The sequence below is a fragment of the Cryptomeria japonica genome, chromosome 10 (assembly GCF_030272615.1).
Source record: "Cryptomeria japonica chromosome 10, Sugi_1.0, whole genome shotgun sequence".
NCBI classification, from domain to species: Eukaryota; Viridiplantae; Streptophyta; class Pinopsida; order Cupressales; family Cupressaceae; genus Cryptomeria; species Cryptomeria japonica.
Window position 1 is genome coordinate 499138973 of NC_081414.1, and position 13630 is coordinate 499152602.

Consider the following 13630-nt stretch of genomic DNA (forward strand, 5'->3'; position numbering starts at 1 on the left):
AACAATAAGATGATAGGGAAAAATCTAGAATGATAAAGAAAGCCTTACAACATTTGATTACTAATCATTCATTGAATAAATAAATAAAAAAAATTAATACTCTTCACAACCAATATGAATCAAATAAGAAAACAATTAAAATATATAATAATTATCATAATATTATTTTTTAAAATTATGTTATAATGAAATAAAATTAAAAATATTTTTCTTAAAAATATGATTTTTTTTTTTTAAAGAAATTACATCAAAGAATACTTCATTTTTTTTTTTTTTAAAGTTAATTGACTTAAAATTATTTTTATTAAATATATATTTTAAATAAAAAGTATATTATTTATTAAAACATATGAAACTTAAGTGCAAATGTCTTCCGATTATTTCGTGTATAACAACTCAATTGCATTTGGCCAATCAGTGTGAAGAAAAATATATTTTAGAATTTATAAAGTTAAAAAATATGCATCTATATTTTATGAGAACAAAATATATTTTAAAAAAGAATAATAGTTGATTATAATTGGTTAAAATCAGTTTTTTTAATAACTATTTAAGTCTTAAAAAAAATAAATCATTACAATAATATTGCCTAACTACAAGTATTAATATTGCCTAACGACAAGTACTAATAAATTGTTATACAAAAAAGACTATAATAGAATCCCTAACTTACTAGAGTGAATCATAACAAAATAACATACTAGACAATAAAACATATTTTCTTCATACATAATAGTTATTGTGCATAACTTCTTTATTTTCTCATCTTGCTCTCTTCTACTCCTTTAATTTGATCCAAAAATAAATAAACTCATACACTAGAAATTATACACAATAACAATAAAATCTTATAAAAAAGACTATTACAGAATCCCTAACTTCCAAGGGGAGTCCTAACAAACTAAACATTAAACTAGCCTAAACAATAAAACATATTTTCTTCATTAGTATAAAAACAAAAATGATTAATCAGCCAACATATAAAAATTAGTACTAAATAAATAAGTAAAATCCGAAGACCAACTGATTTTTTTTTAAGAGGAGTTTGAGGTCCACAGATGAACACTCCAGTGACTTACTTTATTGTACGCGAGAGAGCAGCCCTAACTGTAGTCGCATTGGCGAAGCAAAGATAAACGTAGAGGCGAGGGAGACGAATGGCAGTTAGCAGGGGCGTTTAAAGGGAGCTCGCATTTGTAGCAGAGGAGGAAGAGGAGTGAGGGTTTTGAGGTTCTCCGTAAACAGTGAGGGTTTCTTTTTTTTATACTCCAGAGAGAGTTTAAGTGTTTCAAGGGTTTTAGTCGGTTTTCAGATTTTATTCCTTTCATTTTTGATTTAGTATTTCTGGCTCCTTGTTTAGGGGAGCTTAATCTTAGATAGTATGATTACAATGCCTCAGAACTTGGGTTGCTTTAGTTTGTCATTTTTGACAATGGGTTCTGCTTGTTTTGGATGCTCTTGTAGTACTCTGAAATGGGTTCTCAAACTCCCCCCAGACCCAAACAATCCTAAGGTGTAGAGACCCTTAGAGTTTGCATGAGTTAACCATATTTGTATATTTCTCTGAACATAAATTTTTCCGGCTAAAATTGCTTGATTGTATTTTCCGGGGGATTTATGTAATGAGATTAGCACATCTACCAAATGTTTCTGATAAACGGGTCCTCTTATTTTGGCTCTTTTGTTACTATATTATCTATTCATTTTGTTTGCAAGGGGTCTCTTTTTTGGGTGTGGATTGAGGGATTGAACTTGAAGGTTAGTGTGTAGGATGTGTAAATATTTGTTTGAGGTAAGCAGAGGCAGGTGGGTGCAATGAAGTATGAGCAGAGAGTGTGTATGTGCAGGGCAGTGAGGAGCAGAGAGTGTGAGAAAGAGCAGGCTATGAGAGTGTGAGAGGGAGGAGTGAGGCCCCGAGGATATTCAATTCCGTCATCCATTTGTTTTCCTTTGGGAGCATTGCAGGACTTGCCAATGTCAGAAAGAGACCGAAAACTTGTTGTAAGTAACTTGGGCCTCATCATTTCTCAGAAACATGTTATTAAAAAATATAATTTTTTAAAGATTATCTTATTCCATGTTAATAAGCATGAGGGATTGTATGAAGGGAACTCTTTGCAAATTTTTCGAGAATAAATAATATATTTTGCGTTTTCAGGCTCTAACAAAATTTCGACTCTGACAAATGCAACTTTTCAGTAGGCGGATCTCTGATTAAATATGCGACTGGATGGGTTGTTCTCTTTACAATTGCTCGTTTCAAGCTCTTTGGGCCAAGGCCCTCCAAAATCAAATCCAACTGATACAAACTTAAATAGATAAAATAGACAAAGTACTTTTATCCACAAAATATTAAGTATGTGAATAGATAGGGCTGTTCTGTTTACAACTGCTAATTTCTTCCGCGCTCAAAAGGACTTAGGTTCAGATTTCACAGGGGCTAGCTAGTTTATGTATTGGGTGTAGGCCCACCAATTTCAAAATTGACATACACAGACAATTCAGGCACAGTAATCGGCACTGAATAGCATATACCAGATTAAAAAACACAGTGAAACCGAGCAAACAGTATCACACACTACAATTACCATCATATGTCAAATACCAAGGCAAAATCTTGTTACAAGTGAATCCCATTCGCATGAGAGCAAAAAACATGCTAGTTAATGTTAAAGTTGATATCGATAGTGTGGTACTAAGAGCATCAACTTGGTTGAACTGATATATAGGAAAATCATAAAATATTTTACATATCGATTTTTTGCAGGCACTATGAATGATAAGCGCTGTTCAGTCATTGAACTAATGCTAAAAATCCATGCCACACCAAAAAAAAGTAACAGAAGATCAGTCACAATGAATAGGGAGGAATCGGAGGTTTATATTCTATTACTTTGTTAAAATATAAGTATTAAATCTTGGGATTATGCTGTTGTGAAATAAATGCAGACATAAAAATGTACTCAGATCATATAAAATAATCTTATATTTTCTGGTAGCGGCTGCTAAGTGTCTGTTGACGATGGTTGAAATATTGATATACCTTTGAAATTGCCTTTTTAAGAACTCCATTCGTTAATGCTAGATTAGCAGTTGCAGCTGCAGCTGCAGCAGTATTACATGTAGCATACTAATTTGAAAAATAATTGGATAGATTAATTGAATGATATACGAACGTATATATAGAGTTTACAAGACGGTGTTCTATAAAAAGAACAAATCGTTAAAGTGAATGACTAAAAAGCTAAATGCTAAATAAAGCTTAAAAGCAAATTAAATAAAAGCTAACTATGCGTCTTTAATAAAGAAGCAATAGTTAACACTTAACGAGTTAAAAACTAAAAAGCTAAATGACCATTAAACATGGAACTAAATATAGATGACTAAAATATAATTAAATATTCTAATATGGTTGATGTAGGCAGTTTGTTTGAAGCTTGATTTTCAATCTAACTTCAGATCTATTCTAACAATAGTATTAATTTTCTCATATTTAATGAAAGAATTGGATTTATTAATGTTACCTGGGTATCTGTTAAATCATTGACATTCAGTTTTCTCAGTCGTGGTATGTGTATAGAACTATTTTTTATAGGTAGTAACTGTCTAGATTCCCTGTTATTCTCAATATCAAAATTTTGTTGCTCGAAACTACTTTCACATTCTTGCCCATTCTTACCTCCCGAGCAGTTTAACAGCTTGCAGATCCAAGTGAACAGATGTAAGCTCATTTGTTTAGCATTATTGAGACATGTTACCATTAATCCATCATCAATTGTACTTTCTGTTTTTTTTTGATCAGTAAAGTGTTTATTAAAAAATTACAGTAGGAATTACAGTTTTGTCTCTTCCTGCACCCACAGAAACAAAAATTGCAGTCTGTATCATACTATCCCGATTCTGCTCCACTACTTACAGATATACATTGCCTGTGATTCGATTACTCCATCACATACAGATGTACAAAAAAGTTTCATCAAAATACAAAATGCAACGAGCCTACGAACCCATAACCACGTATGGAAATATTCACAAATAGTACCCATTTAAAAATAAAATCTCTGTAATGGCTTGCTACTGGTTCTTCTTCCTGCTCTGGTTGCCATGGGAACCCTTCTTCTTGGTCTTCCAGCGACCCCTCACAGTTTGCTTTTTTTCTCCACCACCTTGCGTTGCAGTCGCCTCTCGTTTCGTCTCTTTCTCTGAGAAAATCCTCGATGTAGTTACAACCTTAGTCACCGCATTTGCTGAATTTCCGGTTTCAGGTTCGGAATTCGGCGAATTTGTAAAAAAATAATAAAATTTGAAAAAATTCGGCGGAAATTCCTAGGGCGAAATGAAGGGTTTCGTTCCAAGTCGGCCATTGATGCTGGCCACTACTATTCCTGTGTTGTGCGAAGCCAGTTACCACTGTTCCTCGCGCCCGCAATGCACCGGCCATCGATTTTTCCCTTCCGTATTAGAGATAAGGGAACTACGAAAAACTTTATTATATTCTATTCAAGAATTATAATAATGTAGTTTTTTCGTTTAGGATTTTTATTTTGTTTTTTTAGTTTTCTTTTTCATTATTTCGATTAAGATTAATGTTATTTATTATACTTTTAGTTTAGTTATTAATATTAAATGTATTTATTGTTTTATAATTTTAATTTATACTAAATTTACATTAAAAATTCAATATTTAGTATATTTCATTTATTTTTAAGATTAATGTTATTTTAATATACTTTTAGTTTTTTTTTGCTAAGTAATATACTTTTAATTATTAATATTAAATAGATTTAGATTTATTTATTGTTTTATAATTTTAATTTATATTAAATTTTTATTAAAATTATAATATAAAGTATATCTATTTTATTTTTAATTTGTTTATAATGCTTTCAAATCTATTTTGCAATCTTAAACTATTTTGATAATTTATTAGATATATTGCTTATATTTAAAAAAATAAATTATATAAGGTGAATTTAATGCCGATTTTTTTCTTCGAATTTTTTACCTATGCCGAATTTCAGCCGAATTTTATGGTCGACGAACACGAGTTCGGATTCGAATGTGGTGACTTTGGTTACAACCAATTTGTGCTGCAGCCCAATGGACCTCCTTATCGCACGAAGCACTCCAAATGAGAAAGGGATGCAAGGTCAGTGCGTATTCCCCACGTGTAACTAGTCGCCACCCGGAGCCACAAACCCTTCACCCAGCCTTGCAATAGCAATGAACGAATCCACACCCCAACAACCCAACACCATTCCTCCCTGATACTTTGGTTCATTAGGAAGTGTGCATCCTCCATGGTTCCTAGATCTAGGCACCACGCCAAGAACATGGATGCAATGTCTATGTTCTTAAGGTATTTGTAATCTGCTTGAACAAATTCATCGCCCAACATGATACTTTCCTTGTGGAGTGTGGTGTCGTCGATTTTGAAGACGCGCTTCAATCCGTTCTCCAAGTTTTTACCCCAAAATGCCACCACAGGTTTCATTGTTTGCAGGGAGAAATGCCCTTGCATCTTTTCGTTATTTTTTCACCCTTCTGCAATTCTCACCAACACTGCAAGAAAGAATGATATCTGCCCACTCTGAAGCACCTTAAAAACTTTCACCATACTCCTCCAGCGCCTTGGGAAGGATGGAATTAAATGCCTCACCATCAATTCTCTGCCCTCGCATAAGGTAATCCGGCTTCCTGTACTGCCACCTCCTTGAATTCTATACTGCATAGATGCTCCCAAATCTCCCTTTCATGCGCCTGCAGTAATGTGCCACCCACTTGGAAAAATGGCATGCCACTTCATTTCCCTCACGTCTGACGTGAGAATCGTGAGAAAATTTGAAATTGCTGTAAGTTATTTTTAATAACTTTGATTACCATCTCCACATTTCACCTTTGATTAGGGCATTAGTAATAACTTGCAAATTGCCCTCCAAATGTAGATTGGAGTCTGAGTTTAGTCGCCAACCTGTAATGTCCCCACTTTGAAATAGAATTTAAGAGTAAATAATAATAATAAAATAAAAATAAAAATATAAAAGAATATAATTAAATTTTAATTAAGTTAATGAATGGTCAAAAGACATGAAATGAAAAGGTGTGACTCCCTCGAACATGACATATAAAAGGGAGAAGAGAACCTCATTCGAGGGGGAATAATTTTTGGGAATCAGAAGTGCAGATCTGATCTTGAAAGGCTGTGTCCCTTTCAAAGGGCAGATATGATGAAAAGTTGCACTCTTTCAAAGGGTGCTAATGATGGAAAGGGTGTGTCGCTTGCCAAAAGGGCATACATGATGAAGAGGTGTGACCTCTCCCTCACATTGAGAGATATAAAGAAAAGGAATAAAAAACATCCAGTAAGATCACCATCAATCAGATCAGTTCAGAACTGTTATTAAGTTACAGGCAGTAACATCCTTGTTCTTGGTGGTATGCATGGGGGTGTGCTTACTATGTATGCTTAATATATGAAGACTGGTAATGTTCTTATGCAGAATTTAATAGTAATACTGTAATATTAATATAGACCGCACTTATGTATGAAAGTGTCATACCCCTGATCGGAATACCTTCTGGCAAGAAAATTATCTTACAAGTTCATCTCTCTCCCTCTAGGGACATCGATCTTATGTTTAGTGGAAACAATTAATTAATTAATGCATTATTAATATTATTAGCAAGAAGGATCAGTTAGCACAAATTAAAGAAGAAAGTCATTAGTTATGGTTGGCAGCAATTAAACTAGAAGGTTCATGTCTCCCAAAACAGTTGTGACCGAATGGAGAGGCATGTCTCCTCGCCACCTATGAAAGATACATAAAGCCATTTCAGGTACAACAAGGCATCTAAGGATAGAAGATGGAACAATCTTCGAAGGAGAGAACAGAATAAAGAGATCAAATCTGCAGCTACTGTTAAGTTAGGATGATATTCTGGTATGAGTTCCTGTGCACATACGTTTAGACTCTGCAACAATGTTATAACTATTTCTGCATGTAAATACATATATATATCTGCATATCCATTCTACCTATGTTTTGCCTATCTATACTATATACTATTGAGATTCTGAGATCCATGATAGATAATACAACATGTTCATATCTGTCATGATAAATCTTAAATATGTTATCTTTCGGAGGGTTTGTTCTAAGTATTACTGAACATGATAAAAGGAGAGAAGTTACGGTTAGGAAAACGGTGTTGGGGTTATCTTGTAGGCACGCCACCTCATGGTTCAAGACTGGGGAGTCCCATGAGGCCAAGGGGGTACAAAGATGCTGCCCTTGGGCCTGTGAAGAATAGATCTTCCTGGGCACCTTACTGTAATAGCCCTCATGCCTTCTATCATGCTAAATGAATATGTAAACCATGGGTTACAAGACAGGTATGATAAGTGGAGGAAAACAGTGATAGGACGCCTCAATAGGTAGGCCACCTCATTTATGGTATGGGCCACATGAGGTCAAGGGGGTTAAGCTGCCCGTGAGCCTAGGATAGAGGGTTTCTTGGGCACCACAGATTGGTCATCCTATCCTATTCCTATTCTATGACTAAGTTCTTTTAAAATGAATTCATGCTTTACTTGAATGAGTTCTTAGGATCTGTTATAATCATGCGTTTTATAATTTATATCTTCTAACTTGCCTACAAGGCTTCATTCAGAATACTAGGTATCCCTAATCTCATTCTACTCTATCTAGGGCTTCATTCAGAATACTAGGTATCCCTAATCTCATTCTACTCTATCTAGGGAACAACTTCATTCAGAATACTAGGTATCTCTAATCTCATTCTACTCTATCTAGGGCAGTACATTGTTATATAGAATCATGGAAATTAGGGTTTAATGTTAACATTTATAAGTTCAATGATTATTAATATTATTAGGACCTAAACTAGGATTACTTTGAAACATGTATTATATTTGATAATTTAAGTTAAAAATTAATTTCCCCCTTATAAGGGCTTGAATAAGGGAGATTCCAAAAGGGGACATTACACAACCTCACCGCTAGGAGTGCTGCCTTAGCTTCCGCCTCATTGTTCGTCCCATCATCAAGCCTTTGAACACAACATGCCAGAATGTTACCTTGCCAATCTCTTGCTACGCATCTTGCCCCTAATGGACTAACAGATTTGGGTTCCCTTTTGATGCTCCATCAAAGTTGATGTTAATCCATCCTTTCTCTGGTGCCATCCATTTGCCTTTACCCTCATTGTTTCTAGATAGATTAACCCATAATGGCCATTTACAAGCTTGTATTTAAAAGAGGCCAGTTTCTTTGGATAATGCTGTTTGCTAATCATAAGGGTGTTTAGAGGGATCTATTAAAGAAGAGTTAGTGTCATGCCCCTGCCATGACATCTCAATCCACATCGAACAAGAATGGGGAAATTGTCTTACTGAAAGTAAGACTTCACAATTTCCCCTACATCACAACAATTTACAACTCTGCAATAGATTGTATAAAATAAGGATCATTGTATGCATTGACCAATAAATCACCTCGCCCCCTTATTGGCAGCAATATCATGTAAGTTATGATAGGCAAGTAATTAGAATTAAGAATTTTGATTAGAGTGGAGCGGTTTGATGAAATAGAACAAGATGTCTCAAACTAAGGGTTAGTTTGTAATGTCCCCATTTGGGAATTTCCCTTATTTAATCCTGAAATGACAAGTCCAACTTAAGGTGTGAACTGTAATACAAAATTTATCCAAACTGAAGACATTTTATTGTGATATTTTAAGAATAGCTCAGAGGATAGAACTTATCTTCACAATCATTTCCACTTTGAGTTGCTCTGCAGATAGTTTGTAGATGATCTGCCCCTGCCCAATCATTCATACTGCGCTATTGTTGATGGGTTGGACCATCCTTTCTTCAAAATGACATCAGATGGCAGGATGGGACATCTTTACTGTTGATTTCCTTATAGCCGTATCGTTCCTCTTTATACATCGACATCCATTCACACTCTCGTAACTATGTAGTCTACGTAACAACAGTTCCACAAACGCTTCTGTATCCACCAACACTTCCATATTCATACAATGCAATCCATTTAACAGTCTGGAGGCTAGCCATAATATCCGTTAAACAAAATCATCCCAACAATGGCTTTTTGGCATTTAGAGTCGCCAAGAGTTCCTTACGTGCAACATCGTATATTGCTCGATTATCTCCTTGAATTGATGCACCTCTAACAAAGTCCTCTGCGGCTGACACAACAATGGAAGTATGAATTGATTTTGATTTTGTTGCTCACGCAATATTCTAATGCAACCGATAGTGTGCCCAAGGTAGTTGCTCACAAGGAGCGATCCAAAATGGATTTATAATAAGAGATAACTTCCACTGCAACGTCCTCGTACTTTCTAGTGCGGAATTCTTAGAAACTTTTTGATACAAGTCGAGCACAACTCGATAACAACCAAACAAAATTCCTTGGCTTGAACCAAGCTTCTTCCATATGCACGACCTTATTCAACCTCCCTATTCCCCCATTGACGTGTGATCGATTGCCTTCATATACCTTGCAAGAGGAAAAAGTTACATCCTTTCATAAGACATGTCTCCTTCCCAACGTGTCATTCCATACCAATTGATTTATTATTCCAAGGGTGCCAATTAGTCTCCTTCTCATATCTGCTGCCTAATTGTCTCTCATCGTTGTTTATCATTAAGGTATTTAAAGTAATCGCTGTCATTGAGTTTTGGATATAATTGGTATCGGTTATTCATAACCACCGTCAACTAATTCTTAATCGCTTGTCAACAACATCGATTATCTCTAGTCGATGTTTAGCTATATCGCGACCAACAGACTTAATCACTGTCATAGTGGAGACATATTAGTCCATAATTAAATCGCGCTTCCTTCTTGTTTGAACTCACACCACCTGAGAACAAACCGCTGCTTATATGGATTGTTGTTCATTTAAGAATCTCTGTTTAAATGATTTTTTAACAATTTCTCTTTACAAAACTGATCTCTGCTCTTAATCATGAATGGAGTTGAAACACCAATAGTCTCCGATTCGATCTACCATTAAACTATTACGGACCATGATTTCATTTTTTAACTTACTCTTGCAATCCTCTGTATATTCTGTCGGATGCCTAGTTGATACTTTATGCAAGAATGCAGATTAAGCAGTCAATCACGCGATTCTCAAACTTGTTGATTGTCTTTTGAATATTCCGTGAATTGCACTCTATCTCCATTCTCATTCACTGTCTTAACACTTCAAGCTCAGCTGGCACCAACAATATTGAGTGATGAAATTGGTTTCTAATAGTCTTTTAGCCTGCTGTTTTGTTCTACATTCGACTGTCATGTGTCACTGCATATTCCTTCATTATATCTTCACAGATCTCCAAAGATATCCCATCAACACATAGATATCTCTATGCTAGTTTTCTCTAATATAGTCGTTGTTCTTTCATGTATTTTCCTTTACTTAGTTTGATAATTTTGATTCACATTCCTTGGTTTATAATAGTTTGTTCATGTCCTCTATCATTTATAAAGATAATACAAGGAGCTTTCTCATGTTATCAACACCATACTTAACAAAGTCTTGTTTTGTATTTGAATTTGGATGGGAACATCACATAGTTATGAAGGGATGGTAGTTAACAACGAGGCACCTCTCCTACAATTGTCACCACTGTAGGAAGGGGCATAATCTTTCACCATCAAGGAGTATAAAGGAACAAACTCCAACACCCAAGATGGAGGCATGGAATGAAATCAGATTGAATATTATTATATTAATAATTAATTATATAGCAGTATACTTGTGGGTTTGGGTATGAGTTCTTTATGCACAACATGATTCATATTATCTGCTCATTGATGATTAATAATATGCTACTGTTTATAGCTGTTTATAATATATATCTGACTATTTATGACTGTTAATGATATGTTGCTGCTTATGTCTGTTTAATATATAGATACATAGAATACATGACATAATATAGGATGTTCTATACATATATTATCTTTTTCAACCATGGTAAGGGCAGTGAGGGATTACAAAGAGGGGAATTGCGATGGGGTACTCTTCTAAGTATGCCAACTCATGATGGTGATCGAATGGTCCCATGAGGCCAAGGAGGTACAAGGGATATTGCCTTTGGGCTTAGAAGGGATGGGCTTTCAGGGCACCCTATTGTGGATGCTCCTCATCCCTCTAACATAGCGAATTAAAATACCAAGTCCAATCATAGGAAGGGGAATTGGATGACACGATGAAGGGGAATGGTTATAGGGTACCTCACTAGGTACACCACCTCATATGGATGGCATGGGCCACACGAGGCCAAGAGGGATGGTATATCCGCTCTTGGGCCTAGGGTAGAGGATCTCTAAGGCACCTTATCTAGTCACCTTATCCTAGTTTCCCTACGGTTGAATTTCCTTATTAAATTAGAGATATCTTATAATTAAGTTTTATGTTCCTAACCCTAGTAGGAAAGGTACTTGGAAATTTGATTTTGGGGCAAAACTAGGGTATTTTATAAAAGGGGACATTATAGGTAGCACTTACTAGTTTAGAGATAAAGTTCTCAATTTTGTTGAAAATCTGAATTTGGTTTTCTTCCTTATCCTGAAAGATATGTATATTCGTCTCTTTCCAAATTTTTCAGAGTAAAGCTGATGGGCTTACCTGCCAAATACAATAAAACATGGAGTTTCTTTTCTCTATCTGCCACCCTCGGAACATCTCCATGAGAGTAGCAGGAAGAGGAATTTGCCAATTTAGCTTTTTTTAAAATGAATTTCCAACAGTTTCTCGCCAAGTCACAATGGAGTAGAAGATGATCCACTATTCCTTCACTATTTTGCTGATCAGGCATCTGAATGGTCTTGCAAACCCTATATTAATCAAATGTTCTCCTGTTAGAATCCGTCCTCTCAATGCTAGGCATGCAAAGGAGCCGGCCTTAGGGAGGCATTGTTTACCCTAGCATAATTGGTATGGCCATCCATCGTCGTCAAATTCTGCTTCCAACAACTTATATCCAATTCTAACTGAATAATTCATGTTCTTTGCTCCACACCATATAAGTTCGTCTTGGGATGTCGATAGTAATAGTATCCTCTTCGACAAAATGTGGCTGAACAACTCTAATTGTTCCCCCTCAAGACTTCAAGCTCACTGATATCCTTCCATTTCATACTTCTATACCCTATTCTAGATTCTTTTCCATAAAATCTGCTACTTTACTCCCCCATTTGTTTTCTGAAATACGTTTCAATTGCTTATTGGCCTCATCTTCTTCTAGGATTTTGAAGCCTTCCCAAGAGTCATCCCAGAAATTAGCGCCTTTGCCATCTCTCACTGTCCAAGTCAAGTGGTTTGTGATTATAGATCTGCAGGAGAGCATAAAGTTCCAAACAACTGATCCCTTTGTTCATTCTCCAAATGAGCTTAGCTCCCATCATCTTGTTCATGATATTCCACCTTCTAATCTCAACCCCTCTTGCCTTCTTTGGTTTACATACCTTATCCCACGCGAGAAGAGGAATTATATCCTGTTCTTGTCTGCCACTCCAGAAGATTTTTCTCATCTTTTGTTCTATTAAATGAACGATATTCCCTAGTATTTTGAGGCACATCATAGAGTATTTTGAGGATGGCCACTTACTCTTCCATCCTTCCGTATGACTTTTACAAATGTTAATCAGTTTATTCCAAAGACTAGCTTGATAGGTCCCTGAGAATAAAGGGATAACCTGAAACTTGCCCAATAGCTTCCCTAGTATTACTCCTAGAATTCTTGATATCTCCCTCTGTTTGTCAGGTTTGGTGTTAAAGAAGAACACTTCAGATTTGTGCTAATTAATTTTTTGACCAGAAACTTTACAATATTTTTCTAGAGATGCTTTGATACCTCAGGACTCTCACAACGAATACTCTCCCAACAAAAGAGTATCGCCTGGAAACTGTTGATGTGAAATAGCCTCCATCCCTAGAGCAATTTTGACTCCCATCCATCTACCTTCCCTATGAACCTTTGAGATGTACCTACCTAGCACTTATGCCATGATGAAAAGGAAGGGTGAGAGGGGATCCCCCCTGCTGCAATCCCCTAGTTGTAGCAAAGAAACCTTGAGGGCTCCCATTCACTAGAATAGAATTCCTCAGAGTGTTGATGTAGCTTCTGATCCAAGCAATCTAATTTGGGCCAAAACTGAATCTCTTCAAAACTTTCAAAAGGAAGGCTCGATCCACTTGATCTTAAGCTTTTTGGATGTCTAGCTTAATTATCATCCTATTCGTTTTTGCTTTCCTAATTGAACGGATTGCTTCATGGGAATTGGGAAATGATGAAACCTTTCATTGTCGACCTTTTTGGAACAAACCCACTTTGTTCTTCTGATATAATTTCCTTTAGGGTGATCTTCAGTCCATTTGCCATCGCCTTAGCTATAATTTTATAAACTGTATTACATAGGGAGATCAACCTAAAATTTTCAAATGACTGCACTACCTCTTTTTTGGGAATAAGGGCTATCAAAGTGCTATTTAGGTATTTGGACATATAAGTTTCCACTTTTGATTCCTCCACTACCTCCCAAAGGTCCATTTTGACAACTTCCCAAAA

At 35.7% G+C, this 13630-nt stretch overlaps 1 protein-coding gene across 3 annotated transcripts in view; it reads left to right on the plus strand.

The window, feature by feature from the left end:
- The first annotated feature begins 956 nt into the window (after nt 1-956).
- The window catches only part of LOC131039402 (uncharacterized), a 65352-nt gene continuing 52678 nt past the window's right edge, over nt 957-13630 (plus strand). Inside the window, exons 1-2 of one of the 3 annotated variants that reach the window (XM_057972142.2) lie at nt 957-1244; nt 1848-2001. In XM_057972142.2, coding sequence (XP_057828125.2) covers nt 1975-2001 — 27 coding nt within the window. In that variant the 5' untranslated portion in view covers nt 957-1244; nt 1848-1974. The remainder of the gene's footprint in view (nt 1245-1847; nt 2002-13630) is intronic. The other 2 variants (XM_057972143.2, XM_057972141.2) reach the window with 2 other exon arrangements.